The sequence below is a fragment of the Coenobita brevimanus genome, chromosome 58, assembly GCF_032717465.1.
Source record: "Coenobita brevimanus isolate Jiangsu-jjx chromosome 58, ASM3271746v2, whole genome shotgun sequence".
In the NCBI taxonomy this organism is placed as follows: Eukaryota; Metazoa; Arthropoda; class Malacostraca; order Decapoda; family Coenobitidae; genus Coenobita; species Coenobita brevimanus.
In genome coordinates this window covers 2,209,989-2,223,321 of record NC_137011.1, presented here as the reverse complement: position 1 = coordinate 2,223,321, position 13,333 = coordinate 2,209,989, and the positions used below count along the sequence as shown (strand labels likewise).

Here is a 13,333-nt window from a genome sequence, read left to right as displayed (position 1 = left end):
GTCCGGGCCTTAAGTCGTCCATGCAGAAGGTGAAGTAATTTTACCCTTGAGACTGTGATACACAATCTCGCCGCCAAACATATTATTTTACATAATGGGTTTCAGGACACAATATTTAATTCTGTACTTTAGGCTGCCATAAACACTCCTGCCCCTCAGGATATCTCATGGAATTCTGCCCTTTAGGTTAACCACATCTGCATTCGAGTTTAGGCTAAGGAAAGGTTAACATTAACTAGTAATTACTTAGATCAAATGATTACATTATATCTTATCTGAGTTTAAGAAATTACATAAGATGTATATTTTTATTAAACGTAGTCACCTTAATGGAAACAAAAGTTGTGATATTCCTTCCTCCAGTTTGTACTTCGTCAGAGATTCTATGTAACACTCCTATCACAGATTCCATGTGAATTTTACTTGTGTGGAAATAAAAGCAGCATCCCTCACCCTTCAATGACTTTCATAATCACTAATATCACTTACGAGCTTGCTATCAAGCATCACGATGCAGTTTATAATTTCTGGGAGGAATAGTCACGAAGTGCATAGTGAGGCTAAATGGACAGGCAATGGAGACTGTGAGTGCCCTCAAATATCTAGGTGGTGTGATATGCAAACACAAATTTTAGAGGATAAAGTGAATGAAAAGGTACAACAAAAAGAATGGCTGCAGGTTCACTGTAAGTAGTAATAAAGAATAAAGAAGTGAACAAGGAAGTATAAATCACTGCATGACAGTACTGTGATTCCCACTCCAAAGTATGGAAATGAAGTTTGAACTCCTTTGGAAGGACACCGGAATGAGAGGAGCATAAATCAGTTTAGTGACTGCCAGACAAATGAAGTAGCGGAGGAGGGCTGTGAGATATGAATGTGCTGGAAATGCAATGAGTACGCAAAATTGCAAATCTAAGGGTAGCCCTGTTACTAAGATACTACGTGCTATGGTGCACTACCGGGTGGTGTATGGAAAATGTAGGGGCTCAAGGAGCGTTCTGTAACTATAAAATTAACAGGCGATGTTTTCAACATATGCAAATGTGTGTAAAACAGAACAAGCTAAGGTGGTCATGTTACTGAAGAATAACATCTAAAAGACTTGATGAATCACAGAGGAGCTGATGAACCCAGCATTTTTCCACTAAAACCATTATGTTCCTATAATATGCACAGCAGGAGATACAAATCTTCTCATATGGATTCACAAATGCAAATGTATCCTAGGGGTGTATATTACCGGTATATGTTAACATAAATTTTACAACTGGTTAAAAAATTCTGTGCAGGGTTCATGAGGAAGCTGAGAGTAACTGCACCTTTTCAGTGATGGATGGGCCTTTTTTTGCATTCATCTTAGCCTCATAATGTAGGCTTGTGAGGCGATGACTGCAGACTTTTTGATTCGATGACTAACCGAGGATGAGCTTGATATGCAGTGTCTGAATGGTATAGCAGCATGTTTTCTGTCGACGAAGTTCTCTCTCAGACTAGAGTTTTTGATGTGACATCCAGGTTCCCACGAGGGTATTTGACATTCTATTCCTACTCTCTGCAAATAATTGCTTCCATCTCATGATAGACTTTCAAACGAGAGGGATTAAATATAAGTTTTATCAAATGCCATCACTAAAATTATCTCCCAAACCTTAACATAACATAAGTATTTCTGAAGCATTCAACGGATTGAAGGTGTTACTCCCATGGCCCTGTTGCTCTCTGCCCCTCTCTTTCTACCGTATTGATATGATAAACAATGCAGTTACCCTTCAGACGTCCAGATCATTTTGACTACAAACAGTGGACATTTACCAGCATATTTCTCGTCCTGCCACTCTGATTACTGCCCGTGGAGTAAAGTGTGCTTGCAAGAATAATGCTTTAAATTCGTTTAGTTCTTCATTTTTATAGCCCATTGCAGAAACTGATGAATGATGCCTACAGCAATGAGTTACAGCAGAGTTCTTGTCAACAGAGGGGTGGTGCGCCGTTACACTGACAGAAATGATGATGACGGTGATGATGCTTCTGGTGCTGCCTATGACTGCCGCTCTCCCATTGCCAGGTCATTGAAATTTAATCTTGAAATTCTTCCTTGTCACATTATTTGAACAGATATTCTAAAATTTAAATGATGTTAATGAAAGGTGAACATTATATCATGAGTGTTTTTCCCTGCAATCCTCATTAGTGTGTGTGTGTGTGTGTGTGTGTGTGTGTGTGTGTGTGTGTGTGTGTGTGTTTAAGATTATGCAGTACTATACACACATAGGTATGTTTGCATCGTGGTGGCCAGCTTGCACACTTGCACTTATCCGGCATGAACAGGCATCTCTGCTGCCGTATGCATATTCACATCATGTTTCACAAGTCCTGTAGGGCAACTTAGCTATCACTGCTGCAAAATTATAGCATCATTCTGTTTTAAACACTTTTCGGTAAATCTTCTCAAATTGTCTAAAATGATTTTGGGCATGATACTTATGGTTTTATGTTATTTTTAATCGTAGGAAATAAGTAATTTTTATGATATGGCATTATCTCCTCGCTCCGATTAATTCATCCCAAATCACAACTCAATCTCAGGAATATAATTTTTTGAGGCAACATGAGAGGACGCCATTTTCCTGGGTTGATACTGTAAACATGCGTCATTGTGGTTAACTTGTAATAAAAAATACCCCTTCACTTCCATTTGAGATACTGTATGTAATTACTAGAGAAGAAAGTTAAGCTGCATTATGATTACAATGCCAATGCTGCACCAAAATATGCAGCATTTTTTTATCCAGACTTTACACATGCGGTAGTACGACTGAGCCATCTAATATTTCATAATAGTTTAATTTCAATATTATTCATTTATAAATAAGTACAAGCAATCATTTCTCCCTACAGAAAGAGATGATGTGCCTGTGAACTCCCAGACTGCACTGAACGTTTTACCTAATGCTACTTCACAACCTGATAATCTCGTTATCTTCATTACCACCAAAAATTCGCAGGTAACTTCACTGGTACTTTAAAAATAGGGTTGAAAATACCTTACATACAGGTTTGGTATACATAAATTAAATGAATTGCGCTTCCAGTTTGTAGGTGTGAGAGAGGTGGAAGCGCCGTGGGGTTTGGGAGTGTTCGAGGTGGTGGCGGACGGCCAGGATGCTAATGTGACCCAGACACAGCTCTCTGAAGTAGTTGGCCAAGCTCGTCGGGTAAGTATATGATGTTGTATTTATCCAATAGATACTGTGAAGGATGTGGCACTGAAGATTCTGATAAGGCTTGCAGATTTTTCCCCTAACCCGCACCTTGGTGGCGCCACCAGCTGCGGCAGGTGTCATGGTCTGTGACGGTGGTGGTGGTGAGTGACGACCCAGCCTTCCTCGCTGCCTTCGCCGAGTGGTCTCTCAGTGGCCTCCTCATGGTGTGGTCGACGAGGCTCCTCGTCCTCACCAGTCTCCCACTTCACCGCCTCACCCACATCCACAGTACTCTTGCTGTCACCAACTCCATGTTCATCCATTTAACCCATACTCCAATATTCAGGTATTTCGATATAATTACCAAAAAAAAGAGAGAAAGTTATGGCGGTTAGCATATCTTAACCAATTGCTAAATAAGGCAAATGATTAAAGGTTACAAAGATATTATTCCCAGTTTTCAGGTGTACATCACACTGCCATACACCTCCCCACGGTACCAGCCACCTATGATTGCTGGATGGAGAACACAGCGAGGTCTGATCTACACGTCCAATACCCCACTCTTCCCTGAAAAGTTTTATAGGTGACATTATTATTATCATTAGTAGTTAACAGTAGTAGTATTTTTATTATTATTATCATCAGGTATATGTGGAAATGCAGTACCAGGATTGGCTGTTTCCCATCTGCATTATTCATATATTCTGCTTCAACCCTAAATTAACCAGCAGAACATACATCCCGTACTCACTCCAGTCAGCAGAGTGTAACGGCATCTCTTACACTCTTCTCATTGCATACATATAATACATTTAACAAACATCACCACCATTTGACTTAAGTGACAGTGTAACTATTTTGGCGGTTCTACGTTAACCTAAGCCAAAAGTCACACACAATGCAAACAATAGCAGCAGTAAACATGAGGTGAAAAGAAGGAAGAAGTAAGAAAGGAAAAAGAGTAGATCGAATACCACTGACACGAGATGATTCGGTACTGATTCATCCAGAAACAGCCAAGTTCCATAATTACATCGATGCTGGCAGCATACATAATAGCCCAATGTCGCATTCTAGTAGCTGATGAAAGCGTGTAGCATCACCTTCATCATTACCATCATAACATTGTCGTAATAATCGTCTTTCCCACTAATGCATCATTCGGAAATGATGCTGGAGTAGAAATGGAAAACGCAAAACTTGGAGAATCTCCTTCACTCTAGACGGATAGACAGATATTCAGATATAATACATTTCAAGGTAGGTATTTTGTCAGGAATTTATACTTAAGAAATTAGACTGCTGACAAAGTAGCTCTTTCTGTTCCTTCCTTCTTTTCGCTTAATAAGTTTTACCAATTCATTGGCCTGCTTTATGCATTCACTGAACTTACCTAATACTCTGCAGGAAAATGTCAACTTGAATCAATTGCTGTGTTTGCCACCAGACTGTCAGCAAGACCAGAACTAATTGTGGTGAGGATGCTCATCCAACCGTTCGTCAAGACAGTGCAGGACCCAGATGCACCAGGAGGAAAGAGGACGCTTACAACCAGGCCTGAATACTTTTTGGTGGAGGCTATTTCAAAAGTAATGAATTTCACGTAAGTCAGCAAAACAAACTGAATATAAACCCGATAATATTTATACGTACTAATCCTGTTATACTCACTGCATTCAATATATCCGTAGTCGACTTGCTGACAACCGAGAGACAGACAGACAGACAGACAGACAGACAGACAGAGAGTTTCTAATACCTGTATATGAATTTCATATCATTAATAAATTGGGGATATTTTATTACAGTGCCTTTACAAGACTGAAGTAACAGGTTGCTGAATTTTTTTATATACAAGAATAACAGAGTAAAACCGATTAATGCGAAAATCAAACGCATCATCTACTCTGTTCAAATCTATTTTACCGATAATATCTCTTCTCTTAACATACTTTTAAATGCATTCCTCCTCCTGGCTGTCTCATCTCTTCACTAACCATTCCTTGTATAGTGTCTTCCTGGCATCCACTGCTGCTCTGAATTACATACACCTCATTTCCTAGAAAGTGAAATGTAATGTCATGAGTAGTTTATTTTCATGTCATTACCAGTGCAATGAAATATTTTTTTAAATCAACAGAATGAAAGTTGTCGACCCTCCTGACAACCAATTTGGAGTGCCATTGCCAGATGGCTCCTGGACAGGCATGATGGGTTTGTTGATGAAAAGAGTAAGTATCATCATTCCTGAATGGTACAGTGCTTTCGCGCATCAAGAAAAACTTTGGGAACAGAGAGAGGGAACATCATTGTCACACTAACAATAGGAATCACCTATTCGATCTCAATATTTTGATGACCATCTTCTATAGTCCATCAGTACTTACAATAATCTCACATATTTCCAACACATCATCCTGTATTTGCCTCAGTTAAGGCTGCATGCACAATAAACGATGAAATACTGTTGATAATACCGTTGATGTAACATATCACTGGTCTTCTACTTTTATCTTAACCTGGCACAAATACTAAAAGGCATTGTTCAAGTCAAATGAACCTGGACCGGCTGCACTTCACTGAGATTCAGTAACAGAATGTCATGTTCACTTTCTCCTTCAAGATACAGCCACAAGGAAGGAGTATCAAAATATTGTTTTGTATGAGCAGACATGGATTTAGTGTACATTTCAAAATAGAGAAAACAGATTAATTCACATAAAAAAATAATACTTGGAAATAGCCAACTCATTCACATTCATACTAACTGACGCATTTGACCAACGCCACTACAGGAGTGTGATATATGCCTTGGTCCACTCAGCCTTACACCACAGCGAGCGCAGGTGGTGGACTTCACATTTCCGGTGCTCATTGGTACTAACAAAATTATCGCTGGTCGAGGAAGCCCCGAGGTGGACCCGTGGGGCTTCATCCATCCTCTGGCACCATTGGTGTGGGTGGCCATCTTGGCGGCATTGCTGGCAGTGTTCACGGTCACTGTGCTGTTGTCCTGCTGCCTCCCTGCCAACACCCTCACTGGGACGACACTGCTTACAAACTCCTCCAGTTTTGTTCGAGTGTTGTTTCAACAAGGTTAGCCAACTGTCACTTAAGACTGAGGTTCTACACATTATCTTATAAAAGTACAGTACACTGAAGTATGACATTACTTTAGGATGTTGTTGCTGTGGTCCCAGCCATTTATCCTTATGTTCTGTATGTTAAGTTACATAACCTAAACCTCGTTTTGGATCTAGATATATTCGAGTCAGCGGATTACTGGTGGTGGGAGCGCTTGGTGCTGGGGGTGTGGATGCTGATGACACTGGTGCTGACGCGGAGTTACACAGGCAACCTTATGTCTCTCCTGGCGGTCAGATACATCCCTGAACCCATACAGACGCTGCAAGACGTCGTTGACAACACCGTGACGATGATTGTGCCCAAAGGCGCACATCAAGAATTTTTTTTCACGGTAACTGACAGGAAGATTATAAATTATAATGAGCAGAAATTCACAAAAGGGAACGAATAAAAACGATTTGGGGGGGGAGCACAATTTCGTATGGTGATGTAACACTGGGACATTATTGCCGCTGGCAACTCACACGAGGCCCTGGGAAACATACCAGATACCACCAGCCACTTCACAAGCGTATAAGCAAACACTGAAGCGAAACAGGTTTGTACTCTACACCAGTCCTGGCGACTGGGATTTGACAAAAGCTCAAAGTTTGTTCAGTACACCTATTCTCTATTACCCTGATACTGCAAGAGGAAACGTATGGATTTTCCAAGATAAATCACGAGGATATGTATAAGTGACTGTTGGTCACGACACCATAAAAACAGTGGCCACAGCTCCTTTACGTGTGTGTGTTATATATATATATATATATATATATATATATATATATATATATATATATATATATATATATATATATATATATATATATATATATATTCTCTTTTTACTTCAGTCTGACCTAAAATTGCCGTCTCTCCATCGTAAAAGCTGAGTTGCAGCTAAAGAACACTGGAATATGCTAATCACGAGGAAGTAGTATGGAAAGAGTGAAGAGCTGTAGCATTTATATTTTCTGACCCTGGACTACAAGAAATGAGGCACAAAAGAACGAGAATCTCAGCAAAGTTAGAGTAAAAGCTGTATAATATATAATTATCATTTTCATACTCGAAATTCATAGTTTTTGATATATACAAATTACGTTATATTCTGTGCCCTAATAATTGAAACAAGGAGTCGAGATATATACACATTTTACTCTAAACTGGCCTGAAATTTCCATCTTCCCATCTTGAATGCCGGGTTGTAACAATAACTGAACAGGAATATGATGCTGGTCAAGAAGAAGCGCTTTGAAAAGGCTGCAGAGCAGTAGTACTCTTTCTGTCATTTAGTTACGTGAAATGAGCGACAAAAGGACGAAAATCTGGACCAGGTTAACGTGAAAGAAGAGTAGTGGTGTAGGACGGTCACGATAATATTTGTTTTCCTTGCCCTACAGGAAGCCGAGAGTGGCGTTCGTCGCACCATAGCGGATCTGCAACAGGTGGGTCGATTCAAGGTAATTTCTTTCCCGGAGATGTCAACAGCTTTGGATGCCCTAGTGAGACGAGGCGACCATGTCCTCATCAATTCGATAAGTTACCACGAAACAAACATGGGGCTCGATTTTTCACGTACAGGTATTTAACATGGAGCGTGAGTGATAGAATGGATGGTATGGTGAAAAGAAAGTTGAGAATACAAGGGATTAAGGAAGTGTAGTTTGGAATACATGTTGAAAATGAAATGGGTTTTGTCTTGAAGGCCTCAAAGGGGAAATAAAAAAGTAGTGAAGACAGCTCAATGAATTGGCTGTTTATGGGAAGTTAGTGTGTGTGTGTGTGTGTGTGTGTGTGTGTGTGTGAGAGAGAGAGAGAGAGAGAGAGAGAGAGAGAGAGAGAGAATTTTGATTTTGGAAAGTTGTAACGTAACGTTGACTTGAAAGAGTGTACAGCCAATTTTAATATTATTAACTGAGCTGGTAATTCTCCTTTTTAAATTTCCCTCTGTTATTCTGGTCCTCTTCTTCCTTGTCCATTAGTGGGAAACAGGATCAGGATTGTTTTAACTCCTATACGACATTTACTCATAATAATTGTTGTTGTTCCCAGGTCGGTGTGACTACTACGTCGGCAAGGAGCAGTTCCTGTTTTTTGCTGCAAGTTTTGGCGTTCCTAAAGACAGTCCTTTAGGGAACGCCCTCAGTCCTAGGTGAGTCTCTCTCTCTCTCTCTCTCTCTCTCTCTCTCTCTCTCTCTCTCTCTCTCTCTCTCTCTGGAAAGATATATGAGAAAGGGATGTGTGAATTGGAGGGCGGACAGCCAAATAGCTGAGGACAAAGCAAGGTGAAGGCAGTTTCTTTGTGACTACCCGTTGCGAGATTAAGACGTCTGACAATAAATATAAAGACTAACTACTCATCTGTTACTGGATTATGAGAGTGACTGAGGCGGGATTGATGGAACAGTGGACAAAGATGTATGCACCAAACATAACAGCCTGCCTGAATCTGCCAAGGAAACTATTAATAACATCATCGTTTGCTCTCACTAACATCTGGGTAACATAGTTTTGTAATTAGTTCTGTAACATTTAATTCAATGGTATAATTAATATCACATGGCATAAATAGAACAGAACACATTTAAGGGATGGCGTACGCATATACAAAATAACATGAACTTTCTTTGTACAATTTTTCACCAGGGAATGTTTGCGGTGGTGGCAGTGGGCGGGTTGGTCAGCGTCCTGGTGTTCTTGTTGGAGCATCTGTACACCTGCATCCCCCACTGATGGACTGTACAGCATCATCAACCCTTCACTGAGTTCAGCAATAAACGCCGAACGGATACTGAAAGGCCACAGGATCTTGAAAGTAAATTTTAACTCCAAATTACTGTTGTTTTTATTGGTTATTCCTATTTATTTAAACCAAGTCATCATCGCTGTCTCCCAGACCTCCTTTACCACCCGCACAAGCAGAGAGAGAGAGAGAGAGAGGAGGAGGAGGAGGGAGAGAGAGAGGCACAGCTCCTTTTATAGTATAGATGAAGCAGCTTCTTTGCTGGATGGACATCAAGCTGGCTGGGAGGGGGGGGATTCGATACGGTGACTTGTTAAGATGGGGTACACCGGGCTCTCCTCTCACCTTGCCGGGTGTACCACGAAATCATGATGCCAGCAGTACATGCTTTCCCCTGGTTCTAACATTATAATCGATCCATTTGTTACAGACAAGAAATCATGCCATGAAATTAATCTGACCTATTAGTGTGTAATTACGGCATGCAAGGTGGCTGGAAGTTTTTTTTTTCTTTCTTTTTTTTTTTTGGTAACATGACTTCCATGGTTTACTCGTCTGGATCTAACAATGGCGAAATACTTGGTGACAAATCCCACTGGCTTTGAGGGTCCAGTGTACGACAGTGTGGGATGCGTAGCGAGGGAATAAAAGAACTGGATTAAACTTAGCTCCCTCACTGGCCGCCTGACCCTGCGCGGCCGACTTCCTCACCCGCCGCTGCCTCACCATCGCCTCTCCGCTGGTAAGTCTTGAGAGTGTGGCGCCGTGCTGGTGTGGCTGACGGTGTTAGTGTGGTGCTGGTGTGGCTGACTGTATTATGGTGGTGCTAGTGTGGCTGACTGTATTAGTGTGCTGCTGGTGTGAGTACAGATATGATTGCTTGGATTTCTGCTGAATGTACTGCAGTATGGAAGGAAAGAAATGTAATATAATAATAATAATAATAATAATAATAATAATAATAAAGAGAGCAAGAGAGATATCATAATGGCTGGCGAGTGTCAAATGGGATGATGTTCTGATGGGCATGGAATGTATGATCCCATATTATGAACGAAGACTGACGGTAGAAAGTCAGATAGTGGAGAGACATACGGTAAAGAGATACACAGTGGTGAGATATTCGAGTACAGTGAAGAGACATACAGTGGAGAGATATAGGAAAGACTGTGTGATATATATAGGGCAGTCTGTACATAGCGCTCCACAAGAAACGCATCTGGGGTATCTTATGTGTTTCAGGAGGGCTCAGTCTGTTTGTGTGGGAGAGGGAGCGGGAGTAGAGAATGAATAAATGATAGAATAGGCATTGATAACGTTGACTGAGCCGTCCTCTCACTACACAAGAAATCCCCAAGCGGAGTTGAAGAGGAGTGTTTCATATTGATCATCCTGTATATGGAAAGAAAAAGTATTGGAAGTCGAAACTGGAAGGATTAGGGAGTACTCTGAGTGTCTGTGTTGCTGTGAAACTGTTGAATGCTGCGACCAGATTTTTATGTCTGCTATTAATCAGATGTAAGAGCAGACGGATTTCTACTTAACTGGTGTCGGAGTGGGGCACGATAATGATGCTGATGCTGATGATGATGATGATTAATTATCTTCACCTCTCTCGGCGCTTTTAGAAATATAGCTAATTTTGTGTCCCAGGCAAAGGTTTTGACGTTGTATGCTCCCTTCAGTTTCCTAACGAAGTCCCACCTGCACCAGATTATTCATACTGTAACTTCCTCTGCTTTGGAAGTGGTTTGAACTCTAACTTATAAAAAAGGACAAGAAAAGAAAGAGTACTGCACGATATCTTTTGATCCCTTGCTGTGACTGAAGGGTAAGACCACAGCTTGATGGGAAGGCAGCAGTCCGTCGAAGAAAGTTATAGCAGAAGTCGTTAATCCACTCAGCCTGTCTAGCATGGCTCCTACTTCGTGTTTTATTTGTTACCCATCGACACTAAAGCGAGAAGTGAGAAACAAGAAGTGGAAGGAATTTACCGAGTTGAACTTTACATAGCAATAATAGTATATGGAGAGCATGCTATTTATTTGTTGATTTATAGATTAATGTTTGCCCCCCTCCCGAAAAACAAGGAGATTGCCGAATTTTCCCAGGCACAGAATAAAACCAAAGCTAAATGCAAACTCCGGATACAAAAAGCGCAATGGTGAGAGATGCTACCCTATTTACTCCAACGTGGACTAAAATTACCATCTCTCTCTATCTTGATTACTGAGGTGTAGCACACGATTAGCACTAGAATATGATGCTAGTCACGTAAAAGTGCTATGGAAAGGATGTTGAGCTGTAGCATTGACTTTTCCACCACTGAGCAACGTGAAATAAGCTACAAAAGGACGAAAATCTGGACCAAGTTATGTTGAAAGAACCATAGCGCATTCATGATTACAATATCTTTGAAATTAAACACCACGAATTGCTGTCACCTCCGTAATTTTACCCACACTATTAATTTGCACACAGGCAGAATGAAGCGTGGTAAAACATTCTCGAAAACAGCGATGGTCCAGCGTACCAAGTTCGTGCAGCTGTGGGCGGCGGGACTGTCATTACGTGCCATAGCCGACGTGACAGGCACCAGCAGCACCACAGTCAGGCGTTGGGTGAGGCGGTGGCAGAAGGACGGGGACCTGCGCACGAGGAAAACGGGGATCAGGTCAACAAAGGAACTGGGGATCAAGGCTTACCTCCTGCCCCTTGCCAAGGCCTACGTCGACGCCTTGAGAGTCCACCCTTGTCCCTCCATCACATCAGACGCGAACACCTTAAATCACATGACGGTGAAGGCTTATGCCATTAGAATGCGATATCTCACCCAGTGTGTACAATTTTATCCGTATTATTATCTCTATCAACCATCACCATAGATATATAAATCGGACAGATTTGCCGCACGAAACATATATAACCAATTTTGAGCAGTTTATTCGATATTGTACTTCCTTACAGAACAATATTACTTTACAGTTATGGATAATAGGTAATACAAAGCATAATTATGTAGTGTAGGACAGTAAGTAAATAATCAAACACTTCAAAACCTGACTGTGCCACTTTATATCTCGAGTTTTGTACCACTTAAAACTGTAATTCCCCCTTGGAGATACTGTAATTGACCCCTTCACTGTGCCAGAGTCTTCCTGAGCACAGTAAATTATCTGATGACCTTAAAAATAAAATGGAAAAAAGACCAAGGTACTAAAGAAAAAGTTGGTATTTTAATATCCTTCAATTATACAGATCTTTCTCTAGTTGAATAAGGTGTGTGTGTGTGTGTGTGTGTGTGTGTGTGTGTGTGTGTGTGTGTGTGTGTGTGTGTGTGTGTGTGTGTGTGTGTGTGTGTGTGTGTGTGTGTGTGAAGTAAAGATGTTACTTTATCTCCAGCACGGGCGAATGAGGAACATGAAGGTCTTGAAGATATGCATGTTCCTGATTCACGTCTTTCTCCTGCTGGACATTGATGGACTTCAGGTTCCAGGTAAGTAGCATGGCAGATTAATTCCAGGTAAGTAGCAATGCATATTAATTTCAGGTAAGTAGCAACGCATATTTGATATCAGGTAAGTAGCAATGAAGATTAATTGCAAGTAAGCAGCACTGCAGATATATTAAAAGTTTTCTCACTTCTCCCACAGTTCAGGTGTGAATAGAAAAAAACAAATACCATAATATTCAGCAGCTTTGTTTTTGTGAACGGAACAAAAGTGCTGTTCCTTGATTTCTTGAGTATTTTTGCTATTGTTTTCTGAAATGTTCTGCAGACGGAGGGATGTCTGTTATGGACTCCTCAGTATTCTGTTACCTGTTGAGTCACCTGAAGACAGCTGTACATCGAGTGAATGGATGGTGTCCGCCCACATTTAACATAAAATGATAAATGAAAAAATTACAATAATAATATACGAGATATGATATCTAGCAGCTAAGAATGCATTAATATTTAAAGGTCTAAACAAAACACTGTCTCTCATGTATTCTAAATATATAACAACAAATGACACCTGACAGACACATTATATTATGCAGATGGGAATGGTGAAGTGGCCATGGCTGGGGCACTGAATGCTGTACTTGCACCAACACAGTATCCTGATTCCTCTGTCTTTTTTGTCACCAACAGAAACTCACCAGTAAGTAGCATAAAATAAATGGTTTTAAATGCTGTTTACTTTTTCTTTAAGCAGACTAGAAAATTAACACATTTGTTAAAGCATCCGTGTTGTCAGTT

General features: G+C 40.7%; 2 protein-coding genes across 2 annotated transcripts in view; both read left to right on the top strand.

Moving 5' to 3' along the window:
• The first annotated feature begins 5,350 nt into the window (after positions 1-5,350).
• On the top strand, positions 5,351-7,933 carry LOC145402585 (glutamate receptor ionotropic, delta-2-like). The gene is made up of 4 exons (XM_080274582.1): positions 5,351-5,440; positions 6,005-6,305; positions 6,470-6,687; positions 7,745-7,933. Exons 1-4 carry the CDS (start codon positions 5,351-5,353, stop codon positions 7,931-7,933), a joined length of 798 nt encoding a protein of 265 aa, XP_080130708.1.
• Position 7,934: 1 nt separating this feature from the next.
• The window catches only part of LOC145402583 (glutamate receptor-like), a 69,507-nt gene continuing 64,108 nt past the window's right edge, over positions 7,935-13,333 (top strand). The window contains exons 1-3 of the mRNA XM_080274581.1: positions 7,935-7,941; positions 8,397-8,496; positions 9,756-9,829. Of these exons, the coding sequence (XP_080130707.1) occupies positions 7,935-7,941; positions 8,397-8,496; positions 9,756-9,829 (181 nt within the window). The remainder of the gene's footprint in view (positions 7,942-8,396; positions 8,497-9,755; positions 9,830-13,333) is intronic.

Excerpts from the sequence above, each read along its gene's own strand:
- LOC145402585 (XM_080274582.1), top strand. The coding sequence starts at position 5,351 with ATGAAAGTTGTCGACCCTCCTGACAACCAATTTGGAGTGCCATTGCCA. Across the intron at positions 5,441-6,004 it reads TGGGTTTGTTGATGAAAAGA|GAGTGTGATATATGCCTTGG; the intron begins GTAAGTATCATC and ends ACGCCACTACAG. Across the intron at positions 6,306-6,469 it reads TCGAGTGTTGTTTCAACAAG|ATATATTCGAGTCAGCGGAT; the intron begins GTTAGCCAACTG and ends TTTTGGATCTAG.